We start from the raw sequence: 21,558 nt of genomic DNA on the forward strand, positions 1-21,558 counted from the left end.
AAGAAATATTTGTTAGGGAGTGTAAGTTGCTATGCGGTGAGATATAAAGAAATATTTGTTAGGGAGTGTAAGTTGCTACGGAAGTATTTCACAAGAAGGAAAAAGGCGTGATTAACAAAAACTTTCGACTCCTGCTACCAGAATTGCTTTTTGAGAAGAAATATATTTGGGAAAGACCATGCTTATATGGCCTTTATTTGTGTGAAAGGCTTGGAAGGTGCTGCAGTTTGTGAACAACATAAAAATGCAATTAAACAGAAACGAACAAAAAAATACCCGCTGGCATGTTAGCAAAGCAGCGGATGCTAGGTTAGTTTAATATATGTGATATTCATTTACATTTATAGCAGTCCTCACTGTCTAGATTCGCAAATATTAGATAGTTAATTGCTCCTTGTGTATCATATACTTTGCTTTATAGCATGCAACCATTTAAAAGAATAAAATGGCATCTATAAATGTTTTTCATGAGAGAAGACGAGAGCAAAGTGTACTATGTTAGATATTTCAACAAAGGCATTATTTAAGATTTACACACTGATGATAGGATGAGGTACTAAGGATCTTGGAAGTTACAACCACACTCTTCACTTCCAGTTAATTAGGGCATATATGAACCGTGTACCTAACATTCTCTGTTAATCTATGAAATGTAGGTGCAGTTATAACTGAATCGCCAGTGCTCAGTACTTGCAGCAGTAACGACAAGAAAGGAAAACTCAGTTAAAATAAATGAATATAAAATTGGGCTGGATTGAACTACAGTGGTTAGTTACATATGGAAAATGTTATTAAATTTATTAATGAAACAATGAAAATTAATGGTCACAAGCTGACTAAGAGAGCAAAATGTCTGTTAATACTGAGAAATGTACGTAAGAATACTTGGTTTTGTTTCAAGGCAGAAACAGCACAAAATTGGTAAGTATTGCTCTGGCATAAGTTGAAATGGATATGTCAAAGTGAGCAAATATATTTCAGTTAAGTAGCAACTAGTAGAAATTAATTAGTAATAATAATAATCAAGGAACAAAAAAATCTCATCAGTAGTAAACAATTGTGTAAATGCAATGTCTTGTGATGTCACGCACTATAATGCTTACTGTCTTAAATTTTAGTCAAAAAGTTGATGTTTATTCATCAGTGAATGCTATCATTTAGCTTAAAAATTATTGTAACCATACAGCAACTTTCAATAATCACTTTTAAAAGAATGGTAACAATTGTTTGTGATTTTATTGAATTATTGCTGTTCATTAGCAACTACTGCTAATCACTTTGGGCAGTTATTACTATCATTTCCCAAGATGTTAACGACGATTTCTGACTGCAGTTGCATGAAATTGAAAACTTACTTATCCATGAAAAATACCCAAAAAATATCTTTTACTAAATCTTGCTCTGTTAAGTACTGTCTTTCAAATTATTGCTTACTAGATTTGAGCACCTCTGTGAATTGTAGTCTTGCAAATATTGAAATATTATTTACCATATTTCTTTCATAAAACACGGCAGTTGTTTCTCAATCATCAGGAGTCTTTCAGATCATCAGTAGTGGATAGGATGGATTCTACTTAGGTATTTTGTCTTAGGTAAAACTGAAGGTTAACTCTTTCATGTAACTTGGTGTTACTGGAAACAAAATGATCTATGTTGCTGGTGAGCTGTGTACAAGACTGCCGAAGTAATTACCTGGATCTTACTTCAGGTTGAGATGTCGTCAGTGCAATGTAAGGCATTATTCATTGACGATGTGTAGCTCCATAATGAATGAAATTGGGCCCACAGTACTCTTCATGTTGCTCTGGATCCTCCTGCAGTAATTACACCGTGCCCATTTAGTGCCACATACTTCTAATTATTTGCTGAGCCATTACATACTTCAACACCACTGTGTTAGGCACATTTCTCAACAAAAATCCACTGCATGATCCCACTCGAGGGTCCCTCTCAACACTTTCCTACATTTTCCCCTGCACTTCATTGAACTACTGGCATGCCCAGTGACAATGCAACTGCTAATTCAGTATACTCTCTGACAATATCATATTGCCCTGGCAAAGTCAGAGTTTCTACTTACAGAAGCTTACAACTAACATTTATTTTACTTTACAATGAGGAAATATTATACACTTATTTATAAACTTTGGTTCATAAAAAAAGTACATCCAAAAGCAAAATTCCAAGGAAAAATTTTCGTGGCACACTGAGGTGTTGTGTTACAAAGTGGCATTTCATAATGATAATTAAGCTCATGAGTAAACAGCGCCAAACTGACATAGATATTACTTTCAAAGATAGATATGAAAGAGGAGTTGTTAGATCGGTAACATACTAACATATTTCTTTGTCAAAGTTGATATGTCAAATATTCAAGTCAAAGAAATTTGATGGTGTAATAGGGTACTTAGTCAAATCTCACTTGTCTTCAAAGAAGCAGTGTGAAATGTAACTGCTTGGAGCACTGGCATCGCTACAGCAATCTGCGGTCTCTGTAGTGTGTTTGTAAACATCATTTAAAAGTTGGCGTGTTCCTTCATATACAGGGTGGTCCATTGATAGTTACTGGGCCAAATATCTCAAGAAATAAGCATCAAACAAAAAAACTACAAAGAACGAAACTCGTCTAGCTTGAAGGGGGAAACCAGATGGTGCTACAGTTGGCCCGCTAGATGGCACTGCTATAGGTCAAACAGATATCAACTGCATTTTTTAAAAATAGGAACCTCCATTTTTTATTACATATTCATGTAGTACATAAACAAATATGAATGTTGGACCAATTTTTTCGCTTTGTGATAGATGACGCTGTAATAGTCACAAACATATAAGTGGTATCATGCAACATTCCGCCAGTGCGGGCGGTATTTGCTTAGTGATACATCACCGATGTTAAAATGGACCGCTTAACAACTGCGGAAAATATCGAGATCGTGTTGATGTATGGCTATTGTGATCAAAATGCCCAATGGGCGTGTGCTATGTATGCTGCTCAGTATCCTGGACATCATTGTCCAAGCGTACGGACCGTTCGCCGGATAGTTACGTTACTTAAGGAAACAGGAAGTGTTCAGCCACATGTGAAACGTCACCCACAATCTGCAACAAATGATGATGCCCCTAGTAGGTGTTTTAGCTGTTGTCGCGGCTAATCTGCACATCAGTAGCAGACAAATTGCATGAGAATCGGGAATCTAAAAAACGTTGGTGTTGAGAATGATACATCAACATCGATTGCACCTGTACCATATTTCTATGTGCCAGGAATTGCATGGCGATGACTTTGAATGTCGTGTACAGTTCTGCCACTGGGCACAAGAGAAATTACGAGACAATGACAGATTTTTTGCATGAGTTCTATTTAGCGACGAAGTGTCATTCACCAACAGCGGTAACGCAAACCAGCATAATATGCACTATTGGACAAAGGAAAATCCATGATGGCTGTGACAAGTGGAACATCCGAGACCTTGGCAGGTTAATGTATGGTGCGACATTATGGGAAAAGGGATAATTGGCCCCTATTATATCGATGGCAATCTAAATGGTGCAATGTATGCTGATTTCCTATGTAATGTTCTACCAATGATACTACAAGATGTTTCACTGCATGACAGAATGGCGATGTACTTCCAACAAGATGGATATCCGGCACAAAGCTTGTGTGCGGTTGAAGCGGTATTGAATAGCATATTTCATGACCGGTGGATTGGTCGTCGAAGCACCATACCATGACCCGCATGTTCACCAGATCTGATGTTCCCGGATTTATTTCTGTGGTGAAAGTTGAAGGATATTTTCTATTGAGATCCACCGGTAACACCTGACAGCATGCGTCACCGTATTGTCAATGCATGTGCGAACATTACGGAAGGCGAACTACTTGCTGTTGAGAGGAATGTCGTTACACGTATTGCCAAATGCATTGAGGTTGACGGACATAATTTTTGCTTTTATTGCGTTAATGTGGTATTTACAGGTAACCACGCTGTAACAGCATGCATTCCAGAAATGATGTATTGACAAAGGTACATGTATCACATTGGAACAACCAAAATAAAATGTTCAAACGTACCTACATTCTGTATTTTAATTTAAAAAACCTACCTGTTACCAACTGTTCATCTAAAATAGTGAGCCATATGTCTGACTATTACAGTGCTATCTATCACAAAGCGAAAAAAGTGGTCTAACTAAAACATTCATATTTCTTTACGTACTACACGAATATGTAATAAAAAATGGGGATTCCTATTTAAAATAACGCAGTTGATATCCGTTTCACCTATGGCAGCGCCATCTAGTGGGCCACCCGTAGCGCCATCTGGTTTCCCCCTTCAAGCTAGACAAGTTTCGTTCTTTGCAGTTTTTTGTTTGACGCTTATTTCTTGAAATATTTGGCCCGGCCATGATCAATGGATTCCAATCCTGGGAGTGGAAAGACTTACCTTAGGGGGAAAAAAGGATAGGTACACACACACACACACACACACATATATATATATATATATATATATATATATATATATATATATATATATATATATATATATATATATTTTTCCCATGTGGAAGTTTCTTATACTGTCAGAAAGTGCAAAATGGCAAAGAAGTACTGGCTGGCAGTGAAATAAAAATCTGTAGATGCTGCCAACTAAGGGAAGAGAGACGGTAGATATAGGGAATTAAAATGATCATCAAAACAGCCAAGACTCAGTAAGGGCATAAAATGCCAGAAGCCTTGCAGTAGACACATTTGCCTTGAGTAATCAGTTGAGACAAGAAAGTCAATCATATAAGAGGGATTAATATACGTAAATTGAGCTCACCTGCTGGATACACTGCAGGTCACTGTGCTCACATCACCAGAGTATTCAGCACTGTCATTGGCTACAGTAGGAACACATACATCCTCACATGTTGGATTCTGATGCCTATCACGGTACTTCAGCTTCTGATTTAATTCACCTTGTTCATCAATTTTTGATTTTTTTCTAGGTGAGATGATTTAAAAATGTAATCATTTATGCCCGTTATACATGGTTTTCCTTGGTTTTGCATTTAAGTCTGGAACGCATGAAAACGTAAAATAAGGGTTTCGACGGAGCATGAGGGGACCCTGGTATTTCCTTTGTGTAAATTTAAAGCCATTATAATGGTGAGTTGTGCTTGTATATAAACAAAATGGCAAGAAATGTGACTTTGCTTTAGCCATCACATTGGGCATAACACACAAGAACTGGCACATTTTATGTCTGCCATAGTTCTACTGTTTTTTTCTCTCTCTCTCTCTCTCTCTCACACACACCCACACACACACACACACACACACACACCTAATATGGCTGATTAAACTTACAGAAATAAAAGTAACTTATCTTCATTTTTATCATGAATAAATAAATTTGTTTAAAACCAGGTCCCATACATGTATATCATTTATTTTCTCGGTATTTTTTTACAAAAATCATGTTGATGCTTTACACAGTCGAAGCAGCTCCATGTTTATGACATTTGCCAGATATATGATGTTACAGAAAGGTTAGCTGTAGTGTAATGATAAAAATCAATAGACACTTTGTGGCTTAGGAAATAATGTGTAATTTTGCTTTTGTGTAGTCACTGTACAACATTCATCTCCTGTCGGATATAAAGACAGGTAGCACTGGAAACACTATTAAAATGGTGAATTAATGTAAATCAGATGAAAGAACATACATTGATCAAGCTTGGATTGTACATAATAGCTTTTCAGAATTGGTGGTTAAACTGCTGAGGTATGATGATAGGGGTATTCCTATGGATTTCTGTAGTTCTAGGAAATTATGTTTTACAGTGACATTTAGTGCATTGATTATTAGCACATAAACCAAAATATTAGGGATTTTCAATTACAAAGATTTCAGGACATGTTGAAAGTGTGTGCCATAGTATTCTAATATAAAAATTCATATATTACAGGCACTTGATGTAATACCACAGCTCAAAGCAACAATTCCACTCGAGAGAGCGCAAATGAGGTTGCGCATTGTAGCGTCTGGTAAAGAAGCTAGGAAATTAAGAGACAAAATTGCAAGCCTGAGTAGTAATGTAGAGAGTGAAGATTGGACTGATGGTCAATTAAATATGGTGAGTATTAGCATACATAAAGTTTCATATAGAGGGCTATGTTGGGTAAACTGTATGAGTAAGGTCTTCCAGCCCTCATTGCAGTGTTCTACTAATTGTTCAAGGAACTCTGCATACCTTCTAATAATGTCTCATTGTCCCCATTGTAGTTCTCCAAAAGTTTTTGAGACCGCTGTTGCAGCTACAAAAATTTGCTTCACACAAAAAAGGGAAACTATCACATTTAGTTGCGCAAATGAAACATACTTCCGTCTGACAATATAACACAATCAGCATAATGATCGTGAGGTCTGAAATGCTGTCTTCAACACCACAGATATTAAACGTGACTTCTGTCATTCTGTCCAATTCTTTTAAGATCAAATTAACATTTCCTGAGACAAGATTATAATTTATGTACTTTCACTTACATGAAGAGAATTAGCCCATTTGATCATGAGTGATACCTGTTTAGAACTAAACACATTCTGTCTCCAGCTTTCCTCTGTAGGGTGAAGTTTTGTGACCTCTTTGAGGATACCTATCATAGTGATCCACCTCATCGATTTTCTTTGTCAAATTAATTTAGAACGATATTGTTTTTCTTAAGTAAAACATTAAATATCACTGGACATCATGCTTCTTAGTGCCAATTCTGGTATGGGAGTTCCTTCGATCTGCTGTCACAGGACAGACTACCCTGCTGCAAAGCTCTCCCGCATGCTGAGTCTTAATGTGTATGACCACCCTCGTTTATGGAGCGGGTAACTTGACTCCAACTCGCACAGCTATATCACCAAACACAACTGTGTACATATGTCAAATGATGACCTACATTGTGGCATAAATGCCATACAAAGAATTTTAATGAAATAAACATTTGCTATAGCATCACTTGTTAGTGATTACTCCACGTTCAGCTAGGACTGAAAACCTTTTTCCAACAGTTACTGCAAATAAATTTAAAATATTTGTATAATTAACGTACAGTCTGAATTGTTGTTCAGGTTTGTTAGATTTACTCTTAAGTCAATACAGATGGGTACACTTGCTGTCAAGCAGCATGATACTGCTAGATGCTAGAAAGTACATTGAAATTAATGAAACTTGTTCAAATATGGTTATGTAATTTTTTTTTGCGGATAACAAATTCACACACACACACACACACACACAACGCATGAAGTTTGGCATCCGCGCGCAGTAGGTAGGAATGGTCAAACAATGAACATCAATGCAGTTCACTTCTCCCTACACAAGCCCACAACAGATTATTACAAATCACCCTGATCTGCTTTGGCAACAAAGTGACTGCGGAAATACATCTCCCTCGATGAACAGTTCAAACCACTCCTCCTGCTCAATTCTTTCCGAGTAAATTTGCTTACTGATTTTCCAGTCAAGTTAGCGCATGCATGTGTTTCTATTTAGTAACTGACAAGGTTTCAGACCTCATTTACATATGGTTTTGATATTGAACACAATTGTAGGAACAGAAGTGACTAAGGAAGATTGTGCAGCAGTCTCCAAATAGATGCTTTGATTTTACAGTTGAATGAGCTTTCTTGTCTTCATCACCTTAACATGTTTATCAATTCTACAAACGTAAGTGTCAGATAAAAAAAGATACAAATTTAACTAAAAATATCCAGAATGTGTTTTGGCTATAGAATAACAGCAACTGTACACACAGCCATTTATGGAGAAATGTGTTTTGTCACTTACTCCTTGCAACCAAAGATGCCAGATGATGTACCACATAAATTACTAAAATATGAAGCAAGATTTTATTTTGTAAGAAATAGAATACCAACTCCCTCTCTCTTTCACTGTTTGCTTGTCAAATTTTCCATGTATATTTGTTTTTCCTGAAAGGCAATTTCGATCTTGTTCACACTGCAGTGTTTATGCACTGTGTGCGACATGAAAATTGTTAATACTACTTTCAAGGATTGCCATTTTCCATAAAATAAGCAGACTATGCAGTTAACACATTGCAATATGTTCCAGATATGCCTCACAGACCCTGGACATTACCGGCAAATTGATGAAACTGTGAGGTCTGACACCAAGGGCCATGGTCTTCTTGAATTATTAAGCCTGAAGGAAGTGGCAGAAGGTGAAGAAATTCTGGAGTGACATTTTTATAAAAACAATTTAATATTTGTAACTTATTTACCAGTCCTATGTACACATTTGTATATACACTTTTACTAAATTATATTTTGAAGTGTTACAAATAAAACAACTTGAAACAATTATTTTTGATTAATGTAACAAGTGCCAACTCAAGAGCAAACAAAAAATATCAACAATTTCAGTATCTTATGCTGCTTGATTGGACTTTGGAAGTGTTCAGCCTTACTCATTTCTCCTGAATAGTATCAGCTTTTATTTTTGGTGTGCAGCTTTCTCTTTTGCAATTGGTTCAGGGCGTGGTATGTAGATGTTTTCACCTTTTTTGTCACATTTTGCTGCCAGTCTTGAAATTGTGAATAAAAAGTCAGACAACCTGTAACAACAAGAATAAGTGTACACTGCTAGCTAACTATAATTGGAATATTACACATTTTGAAACATCAGTTCTTCTACCAAAGTTTTAATATTTAATTAGTGTAGTGGATTCAGAGACAATAACTACAGGGTAGTCAGAATGGACTGTGCCATTGTTTACCAACAAGACATCTAACTTCACTGTTTATGACCTGACATATCTTTACTCTGTCAAGTGTGTTTTTAGCCACCTCGAGTTCTAGAATATATTTATTACAGTAAAATCTAGAGGTAACAATATTTTGTGGAAAGGTAGCTAATTTAAAACAGAATTAGTAATCTTTTATTAAAATATCTGCAATTGAACTGTATTTAATTGGTGGAAAAATTTCAACTTACTTACTAGTATCTCACCTGTTTAAATAAACTTGTGCTTCATTATGCAGCTCTCCTTTCCTAACAAGAGGCACAACACAACGTTCTGCTCTGCGGCATATAGTTCTTGCTACATGGAGTGATGCACATGCCTTGCCACCTCCCTAAAAAGTTAGCGGTACTATATTAAATAATTCAGATTTACAGAGTATTTTATAGCAATTTACATTACATATAATAAGAAGCAGCAAGTCTACAAAAGTCAAATGAAAATAATTTTGTTCTCGTGTTTTCAATATTTAACATGGCAAATACTGTATGTAACATGCAACTTTTGAATTATTTCCAGGGGAAAAAATCCACTGTTTATCATTTAGTGCAGCTAAAAGAGAGTGGGAATTACTTAGCCTCACTGATCAAAGTCTGGATGAAGGAAAAAGCCTACGAGTATACTGATTACTCTGAATGGAAAGATTGCTCCAGCTCCTAAATATCAGTAACTAAAAAACTGGAGCATGAAAGACAGTTTTGTCGGTTCACCCTGTAAATGCATTTCAGTGGAAACTTGTTATCTATCACTCTCTTTTTCCATGATGTAATGGGTTCAGTGTGGAGAATCACAGTGCACATCTGAACTATGTGACCAAGCTTACCCAGTTCAGTGTTGCTAACATTATTAGCTGTCAGTCACTTCATCATTCCAACTCAGATACTAAAAAATATTTTTGTTAAGTTTTGACATCTGCCCCCTTAAAAACAATGACATTTTTGTGTTTCATGCCAATAGAGAACCATGAATTTATGGTCCACAGAATTGAAGAGCCATTTCACTGACTAGCATTGGGGAGAGAGCAGTACAAGTCATATTGTTCTCAAAGTGAAAAAATTCTTATTGTCAATCTATATTATGAATATCAGTATTGAAATGTTTACATTATTAATGCGCTCTTATACCTTATTGAAATCATGTGCACAGCATGTGTGTTTGATAAATCTTAAAAGTGTTAGAAGTAGAGTCTACTGCTGATTACTCACTGGTATCACATAATTCTCAAGTGGTGGTAACTGTTTAGAGTATTCATCAATCCATTCTTCAAGATCTTTGGTGTGTCTGGAAGACAACCTGACGAGTTCAGAGCTGGAGCACTTAGAAATTGCAGTGCTGATATCCACGAGAATACACTGAATTCTGTTCAATTTGTCCACATACGAATGCTGGCCATCAATCGCAAATTCTCGAGCCAACCTACAAAAAAGTTTTTTCATTCACTATATTGCATCAAACTAACATTAACAGTGCTGTTTCTCATTTTGTGTCAGTAAGTGGAAGGGGGGAAGTAAAAGCAAGTTTACCCTATGTAGGATGAAAGTTCATCAGTTGCTCCAATTGCATCAAATATTGAGTCATCCTTTGGTTTCAATTCCCCTGAACCAGCATATGTCAGTCCTCCATCACCATTTTTGGTGTATATAGCTGCTGCCGTTTTACTCCTAAAACAGTGAAATAAGTGATGAATCAATTGACAGAACTACAAGAATAAGTATACTACAGTGTTTTGCCTTCAATGTGCCGTTGCAATAAAATACAGCATGGGAAAAGTTTCCTAGCAATTTAGAAGTATGCCTAATTATACAGCAATATTATAATTTACTTTTCGCTAGTAGCCAATGCCGCTGTGTAGAACGCCACTACAATTTTTTGAAACTGAATAGATAGTTTGCAACATGTTATATAATAATTGTTTGCTGACTTTTTTTTTGAGGGGTTAGAAATCTGATATTTGCTCTTAAATTTAAGATGACCAGGTCTCTGATGTTTGCCGACAATCAAAAACTTTAACCTATCTCAATAGAGGAGGGAAAAGGTAAAAGTCATCAAACGGCCCTATGAAAAGGCAAACAAGGCATTCCAATAATCAAATTTCAACTGTTCCTGTATTTGCCGTAATTTGCTGAATTAGTATTGTTGATGGTTTGTGTAATTTTGAGTAATTGTAAAACTACACAATCAAAGATCAGAAAATAAACTCATCATTTTATTAACAACCTTTAGTATGCTGTCTGCTTTCGTGTATGAACGTAGATGAGATGCAGAGTTGACAACGCAGAATTACGACAACAATGCCAATGTACAATGCATTCTCCAATGGGTTCAGGTTGGTACCAGTGAATGATGATCCAAAGTTATACAACTTGTCACTTTTGTCGATTCTTCTCTCACACCCACTGGGCTGAATGTCTTCTGAGAATGTGTGTTAGCAGCGACAGATCGATCCACTACTGTTGTTCACTTATCTTCAACCTCTCAACATCTACACCCCCCTCCCAAGAGACAACAAATAAGTTTTTTTCTGCAACTTATATTACTACACATATTCCGTAGTAAGGCAACACCGCATCATGAACAATATTTGGAATTTGCCTTCCTCAAAAACTTATGGTGGTGATGGAAGGAAGGAGAACTTTGGTGCTCACATATAGCTATTACTCAAAATAGTCATTGGATGTAACTATTCTATCCAACATACAACTAACTATCCTGTTTTACACCCACATTCTATGAGACACTGAGGAGGTTTGGAATTTAACCCAGAATACTGTGTCAGTCTGCTAACCCTGCCCTTGTTGAGCAAGTAATGGCAATAATTTATTTTACCACAAGGATTCAAAATGGTTGCATCAGAGTAAAGAGCAGCAAGGTAACACACAGACAAGCCACAAAAGAAAAGTACAAAGATTTACACACACAACAATGCTATAGTTGAAATGCTGTCATACCACAGAAAAAAAATTCATTAAATGGAACATTCTAGCCTTTTAATTACGTGTGTGTGTGTGTGTGTGTGTTTCTTCTTTGAGCCTGTATGGTTGTGTGTGTCATCCAATTTTCTTAAGTATGTTTTTACATTCTTTTTCCATTTATTGTTAGTATTGCAAGTGTGTGTTAATTTATGTGAATGACTGAGTTTTGTTTAAGCATGTGGAAGTTTAATTGTTCTCACTATTTCCATCAAGTTAGGTTTCTATTAGGTTTCTTTAACTTTGGTTAAGTGAGGTTTTTGACAATAGTTAGTGTAGCAGGTTTTGGTCTATCCATAATGTGGAGTTTATTCTACTTCCATAGGTGAAGGTTTCAGTACCATTTTTTTGGGAGCAAGTTGTTGTTTCTTGGTATCACTGAATTTATTATAGATGTAAGTAAAGTGAAGTTTTGATACCAGCTTTTGGAGCAAATTATTGTTTATGATTTCGTGGACTTTATCAAGGGAAGCTTTCCATATCAGCTTTTGGAGTGAGATGCTTTTTAATGGTGTCGTGTCCTTTCTTCGAGTTGTGTGGCTCTAATGAAATTTCTGATACCAATTTTGTGGATTTCGTGTAATGGTGGCTTACTAGATTTTTGAACAAGTATCTGTTTGGGTATGTATTTTATATCAGGTATGTCCTTTTTTTTCTCTCTGTGCAAACCCCCTACTCCCACAGCTGTTAGCTTCATGTATTTCTTTGAATTATTTTGGCACTATAGGAAAAGAGAAATTGCTAATTACCATAACAACAATACAATATGCAATAAGTTACAAACAAGTACAATTAAAAGACACATTTAAGCTTTTGGCCTCAGCCTTTGTAAAAAAAAAAAAAAAACATTGATTTACACAAGTAAGCACACTTTACACACACAAACCATCAGCTCTGGACGCTTGGGCCAGAATTGAATTATTTTGTTATATTTTGCATAATGGGATTGTATTTGACTGGTCCCAACCTGAATGTGTGACATCATGGTACTCCTATTGTATAAGGCCGAAATGGTGGTGTCCAATATCTTGATAAAATTTCAGGTCAGAGTTGATGGCTGGTAGTATATCGGATGTTTCAGTTACTCCAACATAGCTTATCAGTTTATTTATTTATCCATCTTTAAGCATTTACATGCAATCAATGTCATGAGTAATGTACAATTTACATATTAAGAAATATAACTACTGTGAAGTACCACACAAAGCTAAAGTATACATTTGATACATAAAGATATCCCACATAACTAAAGTGTGCATTTTAAAGAATGTGCATAATAAAAGAATACATTTCATACATAAGGATTTCTCCACACGTTTAACAGTTAAATGTGGAACTACAGAGACAAAAAAAACTTAGGAAGAGGTACAAACAGAGTTGCAAGTTGTTTTGTAAGTCAGGTCTATTTTTGAAGAGTTTTCAAATTATTTAACACTAAAAAGCTTTGTCTTTCAGCCATTTTTTAGTCTTACTTTTAAATATATTAAGAGAGACACAATGTGCCTGCACAGGTAATGTGTCGAAAAGCCTTATTCCCACGTATTCATAACTGTCTTGTGTTTTCTTGAGTCGAGTTGTTGGTATGTCTATCTTAAATGTTTGACGAGTGTTATGATATGAACGGACTGCCTAAGGTTGTAAGTGTTAAAGTTTTCTTTCATGTACAAAAGGCAGCTATATATAAAAAGAGAAGGGACTGTCATTATGAGTAATTCTTTGAAGTATGACCTACATGATATGTTATTTTTGGTAATCCCAGAGATGTTCCTGATGGCTTTCTCCTGCCAAATAAAAATTTTCCTGGACCATGGAGAATTACCCCATAGAAGAATACCATAGCTAATATGGCAATGAAAGAATGCATAATAGGAATTAATCAGCAGGCTTTCAGAAACACAGGTGTGTAATTTTTTCAGAAGATAGGTAACTCGTGAAAGCTTTCGAGGTATGTTGTCTATGTGACTCTGCCAGGTTAATTTCGTATCTAAGCATATGCCCAGAAGTTTGGTAGAAGTGTACTCAATAGCAGCATTGGATAAGTTGAAGGATATATTTACAGTATTTTCATAGTTAATAGCTAGCTCATTGGCTTCGAACCATATATTGGATAATCTGAGAAAATCTTTACTTTGCTCCTTCAGTTTATTTATGTCCTCCATCCACGACTGCGGGCAATGGGGACAAAGTGGGGGAGGATCGCCACTTAAAAAAATCGGGAGTCTAGTTAAAATTGCCTACTCCAACAATGAGGCGAAGAGGAAGAGGTCCAAGCACAGGGAAGAGGTTTTATGTCACACAATTTATTATCCTGAAGTGCAAACCAATGTGTGCGCGCCTTAAAAGAGCAACACAATGAGATAAAAGCTCTGTATATCAGCAAAGGGAACCAAGCGAACAGTGGGCTGGGGAAGAGAAACTGCAGCTTTTTTCACTACATCGGCTGCCTTATTTCCGTATATACCAACATACCCTGGGATCCAGAAATGCCACAGAGATGCCCCCAAGTGGAGCATGTGAAGGCAGTCCTGAAAGTGGTGGACCAGAGGGTGGATGGGATAAAGAGCTTTAAGGTTGGGAAGAGAGCTGAGCAAATGAGCATACAATACACTGTATCCGCTGATGGTGACGGATGTATTGGACAGCCTGGAGAACAGCATAAAGATCCACAGTAAAAACTGAACACTGGTTAGGAAGCCCAAAATCGAATAGAGGTGTTCAATAAGATAGGCACCCCCGACACCAAAGGTGGTCTTGGATCAGTCAGTGTAAATAAATGTGGCATTCTCCATTTGTGCGCATAGAGCAGCAAATGGCCGACGAGAAACTATTACTATCCTTGTGAAACAACAGTGGCCACTGATGGAAGCGGATTCCCGGTGGTAGTTGAGAGGAAGGGCTGCCTGCATACCCCAAATCCAAGGAGGCGTCGCAAAAAAGGGCATGGGTCAGATGAGCTGGCATGGAAGACAGGTGACTAGTGTAATGACTCAGAAGAACAGCTTGCCGATCGGACAGCGGAGGTTCAGCAGTCTCAGCGTAAAGGCTCTCCACGGGGCTAGTGTTAAGAGCTCCAGACGCTAAACGCAATCCATGGTGGTCGACAGTATCTAGATGCTGGAGAATAGACAGTGGTGCAGAGGAGTAAACTATGCTTTCATAGTCCAATTTCGAATGCACTAAGGTGCGACATTTGCGGAGGAGGCTCACTAGGTCCACTCCCCAGAAGGTAATGCTCAGAACACAGAGGGTGTTGAGGGACAGCGAGTCGAAAAATACAAAACATGGGAAGACCAGCAGAGTTTTCTGTGAAATAAAAGCCCCAAGAATTTGGTGACATCCTCAAATGGAAGGTCAATGGGTGCCAGATGCAGGGAAGGCATACTAAATACCGTACAATGCCAAAAATTTACACAAATGGACTTACTGGGAGAAAATAGGAAGCCACTTTTGATGTTCCATGAGAGGAGGTGATCGAGACATCCTTGAAGATGCCTTTCAAGAATGATGGCCCGTTGTGAGCTGTAGAAGATTGTAAAATCATCGACAAAGAGGGAGTTCAAAACATCGGGAAGGAGACAATCCATAATTGAATTTATGGCAATTGCAAACAGTGCAACACTTAGCATGGAGCCCTGGGGCATCCTGTTGTCTTGGGGGAAAGTACAGGATAGAGTAGCGTTCACCCACACCTTAAATGTGGGCTCTGTCATAAATTCATGGATGAAAAGGGGTAGCCGACCTCAAAAGCCCCAGGAGAACAGTGTGTGGAGGAAGCCTGTCCTCCAACAGGTATTGTATGCCCTCTCCAGATCAAAAAATATAGCTACCATTTCCATAGAAAATATTGTTCATGATATAACTCGAGAGAGCAACAAGATGGTCAACTGCGGATCAATGCTTTTGGAAACCGAATTGGGGATTTGTTAAAAGGTTTCGGGACTCAAGCCACGAGCCTAAGCAGCCATTTACCATATGCTCCAAAACCTTACATACACTACTTGTGAGAGAGATTGGGTGATAGCTAGAGGCGTGATGTTTGCCCTTTCCAGCTTTCGGAACAGGGATAGATTCCCGCCATCTTCTGAGAAAGGCACTGTCGGTCCAAATTCGATTATAAAGGCGAAGGAAGTATCTCATACTAGGGGATGATAAATGCAGCAACATTTGGACGTGGATGCCATCTGGTCCTTGGGCACAAGAGCGAGATGAAGAGAGTGCGTGTCAGAGTTCCCACATAGAAAAAACGGTATTAAAGCTTTTGTGATTTTGAGAGGAGAAAGCAAGAATGCACAATTCCTTTCTTCATGAGAAAGGTTGATGGGTAATTAGAAGAGCTCGAAATCTCAGCAAAGTACAGACCCAATGAGTTAGAAATTTCAAATGGGCTCACTAAGGTATCTTGCAAGACAGTTAGCCCAGAGATCATGGAAAAACTAGACGCGCTGGTTAACTGTCAAATTAGACTCCAAACTACAGAGGAGCTGGTAGAGAAATCCCAACTTGCCTTCTTGCTATTGCGTTTTGATGCGACGGCATGGCAGATACTTATGCTTATAGCAGATACAACTGGCCAACGTAGGATGATGGCAGAAAATGTAAAGAGCATGTCTCCACTCGTGTATTGCGTCACAGCACGCCTCGTTCCACCAAGGAACTGAGGGGCTTTGGGCCAAAGGGGATGCATTATGCTAGGAAATTGACAGTCATCAAACATTGTTAGAGAGAACAAAAGTGTCCAATCGGCTAGGGAAAATTTCCAGCATCTTGGGTGCATAGATGGCAGTTGTGGCTGTGATCGAAGGACACAGGGAAAATGGTCACTCAAGTGAGTATCAGCAAGAGTGGACCATTGGAAGCTCCGAGCAAACTGAACAGTACCGACCAAAAGGCCCAAATGAAAAAAGGTTGACACCAAGGCCGAAAAAAATGTACGTTCCCAGTGTTAAGGCAAACAAGATCTGCTTGGTGGAAAAGATCAATCAATAAGGAGCCTCTCACACAAGGACACGGAGATCCCCAAAGCAGATGGTGGTGGTGTTGAAGTCTCCAACCAGCAAATAGGGGGTGGGAGCTTACCAAGGAGATAAAGGAGGTCGGCTCTTGCCATTGGTGTGGGCAATGGAATGTATATGGTACAAAGAGTGAAGGTGGATCCAGAAAGGGAAAGATGTACAGCTTCGAAGGAACTGTGTAAGTGGATTGGATGATAACTGAGATTATCATGGAGTAGAATCATAAGTCCCCGTGTGCCGGAACGCCAGCTGCAGAGAGGAGATCAAACCGGACTGATTGGAAATGATCATGATGAGGTAGCTTTGCTTCCTGAAGACAAAAGATGACAGGGGAGTAGGATCATAAGAGGCAGAAGCCTGATCCATAGGTTGTTCAGGGGCAGTTCCTGCCCCAGGTGATCGGCTGGTTGATGCCCCGCCAGTGGTGTGTCTCAGTGACACAGAAGATGGCCGACGGGAGCTACTGCTGGGTGGCGCTGAAGAAGAGACATGGCGTGGTGAAGAAGGAGAGGAACTTTTTTCCTTATGAGTCTTCTTGGACGCAGGGCATCGAGATGGAGGAGTTGATGGTTAAGAGGTCTGGGTCCACAAAAAATCGTAAGACTCTTTCTTGGAAGTCCGGGTGTCCGATTTTGGGGCCCTAGATTTATGAAGGTTGAGCAAGTGATATTAGAGAGGTTGAATCGTTAATCTTTGGGCTGGCCGATCTGACCACCATGGCACTAAAGGTGAGATCCAAAGTCTGTGTGGCTACCTCCTTAGGTCAAGGAGAGGCGAGGACAGTGCTAAATTTATCTGCTGGGAACACAGTGGGCTTTCTGCTGGCAAATAACTTACAAGCAGCAAAGGTAGACACCTCTTCCTTTACTCGGACTTACTGAATAATTTGTTCATTTTTAAAAATAGGACAATCTCTAGAGAAAGAAGAGTGGTCACCCATACAGTTGATGCAACAAGGGGATGGAGGCATACAATCACCCTCATGGGCATCCCAGCCACAGGTAATTTTTTTGGCTGCACTGGAACATGATTGGCTGGTGTCATTAAACTTCTGACACCGATAGCAACATGTAGGGTTGGGGATGTAAGGGCAAACTGAAATTATCTCATATCCTGCTTAATGTTTGATGGAAGTTGAACTCTGTCAAACGTCAAGAAGAGAGTGCGAGTCGGTACCAATTCCTTTTCAACCCTTTTCATTACTCAATGTACAGCCGTTACTCCCTGATCAGACAGTTAATTTTGAATGTCCACACTTGGCAATCCGTCGAGTGACCTTGTATAAACCACCCTGACCAATAAGTTTGAAGTATAGCGTGCATCCACCCAGACAGAGAAGGTGTGTAACAGTGTAGTTCGAAGCAATTTGTGTGCCTGGAAGGCACTGTCTGTTTCCAACTATGGTACCCGAGTGCAGCGGAATTTGAATCCCCGCCAGACCTCGTGGACGTCGTAGACCCCTAGAGGTCTCTGCACCATCGTGCCGTAAACTGTGGTGGAGCGCGCCTCCTGGCCTGCATTTAGTGTGAGGGCACCACAGTGGAACACGTGGTTCCAGTGGCCAGCACCAGATAGAGTATTTAAGTGCCTGCCTCTCATTCAGCCAGCGAGTAATTGTTGCTCGAGTCTTGACACATCGCCTCGACAACAGACAGCGTGTTTACCGTTCTTTGTTTTCATTACTAGTGGACGTATTGGATTCATTTGGTTGACTGTCACTACGTTGCTTGTTGCGTGTTGTCTTTGTAAGGTCTCTATCCATCGTCTGTCATTGTTTTGTGTTTGTCTCTTCCGTACGTTTATTTGTTTGCAGGCCTCTCTGTTGGTCCCCCGCACTTTCTCGGCCACACCGCAACCGTTCCGGTTGCAGTTACAACACCAACAACAAGGTGCCATTTTACAACTGGGAACAAAACTTTACAGGACCTGTAATTGCGTCAACACCTTTCTGAATAATGAAAGGGTTGACTGTTGAGAAGTCTTGACCTTCGTCAGTCCGAGAAACTAATAAGCACTTTGGCACTGATGAAAGAATTGTCCATGACTGAGATTCATCTAGCTTTCTCTTTTGGGCAGTTGTAGAAGTAGATAGAACCATTGCAAAAGTATTCCCCATGATTACCAGCATCTCTGAGAAACAAACGAGGGACCAATCGACATGTTCGGAAGGTACCAGCTCGAGTAATCACATCTCCCTGGGCCTGGCCTTTACCTGGGGGTACATACCTATCCTACCTGTCTAACTGGGGCAGTATTACCCCACAACTGGCTATGTGTGGGTCAGCCTTCAGACACACTTGGGGAGGAAAGAAAGAAAAAGGAAGGAACAAAGAAATTATTTATTAAATAAATTGGACTAAGTGAGTTTTGAAAACACACAGTTCAGCAGTAAGGCCTTACGCTTCTACACACTTGCGTGTAAGTCCGTAATTCATTTTTGGGAAGTTCACATTCCATCTTTGATAACACAACCAAAGCAACAAAAATAGTTCATATGGGATGAAATAATTTAATTTTGAGGGCACAACAGCATCAACTCATAAAACATGGTACAACACTAAATAGCTTTTGGATAACGTGACAGTAATAAATACAGATGAGCTTAATGGGGGAAGACTGGGAATACCTGTTGGGTAACTCATTCAAAATTCATCTAGCAGAATGAGTAAGGCTTTTGTGTTACGGATGTCAAAGAAGAGGGGGCGAAGGGGAGAGATGACATACAGTAAGTTTTGGGTGTGCATACTGGCGAAAATGACAATTATGACATCTGTACAAAAATCAGTATTATTGCATTAGATTTTAGTCTAAGAAATAATACTACATATATCTAAGTTCTACAACAACAAACTCTACACAATTCTAGTGACAAATCTGGTTCTTAAGCCCAATTTACATGAGACAGACTGTGTCAACAGTGCAATAACTGGCAACAGGCTCCCAGTCTCAGAAAAGGTTTAAGATTTATTAGCTAGTTTTCATGTCAGGGTTAGGCCTAACACCTAGATCCAGTCATTTGTTTATGCATCTCACAATATGAAGCCTTAAATGCCAGCATTTTTAAATACTATGTGTTTTCTCTCTTACTGTCCACTGGTTAGATATTATCAATGGTACTGCTTTAGCCTATTAAATTTTGCTGGTTAAAAGCATTTGGCTGAATGGTGGTGTGTGTATAGTTTTCTGAATGAATGACATCAAGCTAATAATTTCAGTGTTCCAAACCCATTTCATTCCTTACAGTGCGTATGCATGAATGCTAAATTAAGTTTGGAGATTGGAAATAAAGGTGAAAATGAACTTGCAGACCAAATGCTGCAAATGGATCCACTATAAAAAGATTATTTTTTTCCAAATATATTTAGAACTTCACTACTGCTGTCATCTCACACAAAAATTAAGAACAGAGAGGGACCTTTCCCAGCAAAAATTGAGCTATTTTCGTTTCATTTCATAGGGACAATACACTTTTCATAAATAACTGGTGATATCTTACGCAAGGTACTTTTATTTTCAAATCTGTTATGGAATTTCATGTTTATGATATATAGCTAGGGTTCTCACTAACTACTTGACATTATAACCTCATCACAGCCACATTACGAAGTCAATAAAATGAGATGAATGATCTCAAATGTAAGTGAAATATAGAGTCAGTCACTGTTACGTGAACAAGTTATTCATTTACGTTTATTAAGAAAACTTGGTGAAACAAACACTTGCATCAGTGGATAACATCTGGCCGTATTATAAGTGTGACACGAGCGGAGTTCCGAACTTTCAACGTTTTCATTTTCTGTGTTCACACCCAACCGCAACGTCAAGAACGGTATACCTCACAACAGTTGAACGTATGTCATTCAGCTAATAATTACACCGCTGGAAAAAAATAAATCTGTATGCCTATTCAACAAACTCCTGTATGTTAATGCCTATCTGCAAAGCCCTTACTGAAAACAATTAGGCCTATTACAATGTTACTGGTTAATACAACCAAATTTATGCATTATGTATTTCCGCATTCTATAATGAATGGGTAGCTAATTCAAGTTAACAGATGCTTTCGTTACATTAAGTAAGAGATTTTTTTATTATTACCATTACTAAGCTCACAGCGGAAAACTGGATTTGCCGCTTGGCAAGCAAAAGTGGCACGCCATTTATTACAGGAATAGGATGACTGTTATTGTTAGTAACTAAACAATAACTTATTATGTGGATACTGATCTACTTGGGGAAGAAATTCACGAAGGTTTCGCAACGCAGAGCCAAACACTCAATTACCGAATTTGCGTTAATTGTTTGTAAACTATACTCCTATCAACAGGGTGTACCGTTGGAAAAAAAAACGTTACTGATAGAAGCCAACTTACTGGTTCCGTATAAGTGTGATAACTGGAGTTCTGCAAGTTGCGTACTTCAATAACAGTTTGTTTACAACTTCCATTTAGGCTGCGTATCCGTTTTCAACATGTGAATTCTTCGAGTACTCCTTCCATACATCGATGAATGGGAATATCGATTTTCAACGAAGTTTCTTGAATACAAAATGTTGCCAGCGATTGTGTAGTTATAAATGACGGACTTTATTTAAAACTGCATGATGATCAAAATATTGTTTGTGGCGTAACGATAGATAGATCAGTATATAATAATAGATTTCATTTCCAAAAACACATTTCCAGTGCTGGCTCATATTATAAGGACGAAGATCTTTTCATGTGGTTCCTGAGAATAAAACTATGAAATGCAGAAAAATATCACCGTCCCT

The 21,558-nt window shown here is 38.4% G+C and overlaps 2 protein-coding genes across 2 annotated transcripts in view; one reads left to right on the forward strand and one right to left on the reverse strand.

Moving 5' to 3' along the window:
• Positions 1–8,367, forward strand: part of LOC126349633 (ribosome maturation protein SBDS) — a 49,645-nt gene extending 41,278 nt beyond the window's left edge. Inside the window, exons 4-5 of the mRNA XM_050002447.1 lie at positions 5,962–6,129; positions 8,119–8,367. Coding sequence (XP_049858404.1) covers positions 5,962–6,129; positions 8,119–8,247 — 297 coding nt within the window. The 3' untranslated portion in view covers positions 8,248–8,367. The remainder of the gene's footprint in view (positions 1–5,961; positions 6,130–8,118) is intronic.
• LOC126349650 (corrinoid adenosyltransferase MMAB-like) lies at positions 8,202–21,311 on the reverse strand. Its single transcript, XM_050002448.1, has 5 exons — positions 21,161–21,311; positions 10,330–10,467; positions 10,012–10,222; positions 9,016–9,140; positions 8,202–8,620 (listed from the first exon to the last, which is right to left on the reverse strand). The coding sequence occupies exons 1-5, from the start codon at positions 21,232–21,234 to the stop codon at positions 8,500–8,502; spliced, it is 669 nt and encodes a 222-aa protein (XP_049858405.1). The 5' UTR covers positions 21,235–21,311; the 3' UTR covers positions 8,202–8,499.
• Between the last annotated feature and the right edge of the window lie 247 nt (positions 21,312–21,558).

This window comes from Schistocerca gregaria, chromosome 1, assembly GCF_023897955.1.
Source record: "Schistocerca gregaria isolate iqSchGreg1 chromosome 1, iqSchGreg1.2, whole genome shotgun sequence".
Taxonomy (NCBI): domain Eukaryota; kingdom Metazoa; phylum Arthropoda; class Insecta; order Orthoptera; family Acrididae; genus Schistocerca; species Schistocerca gregaria.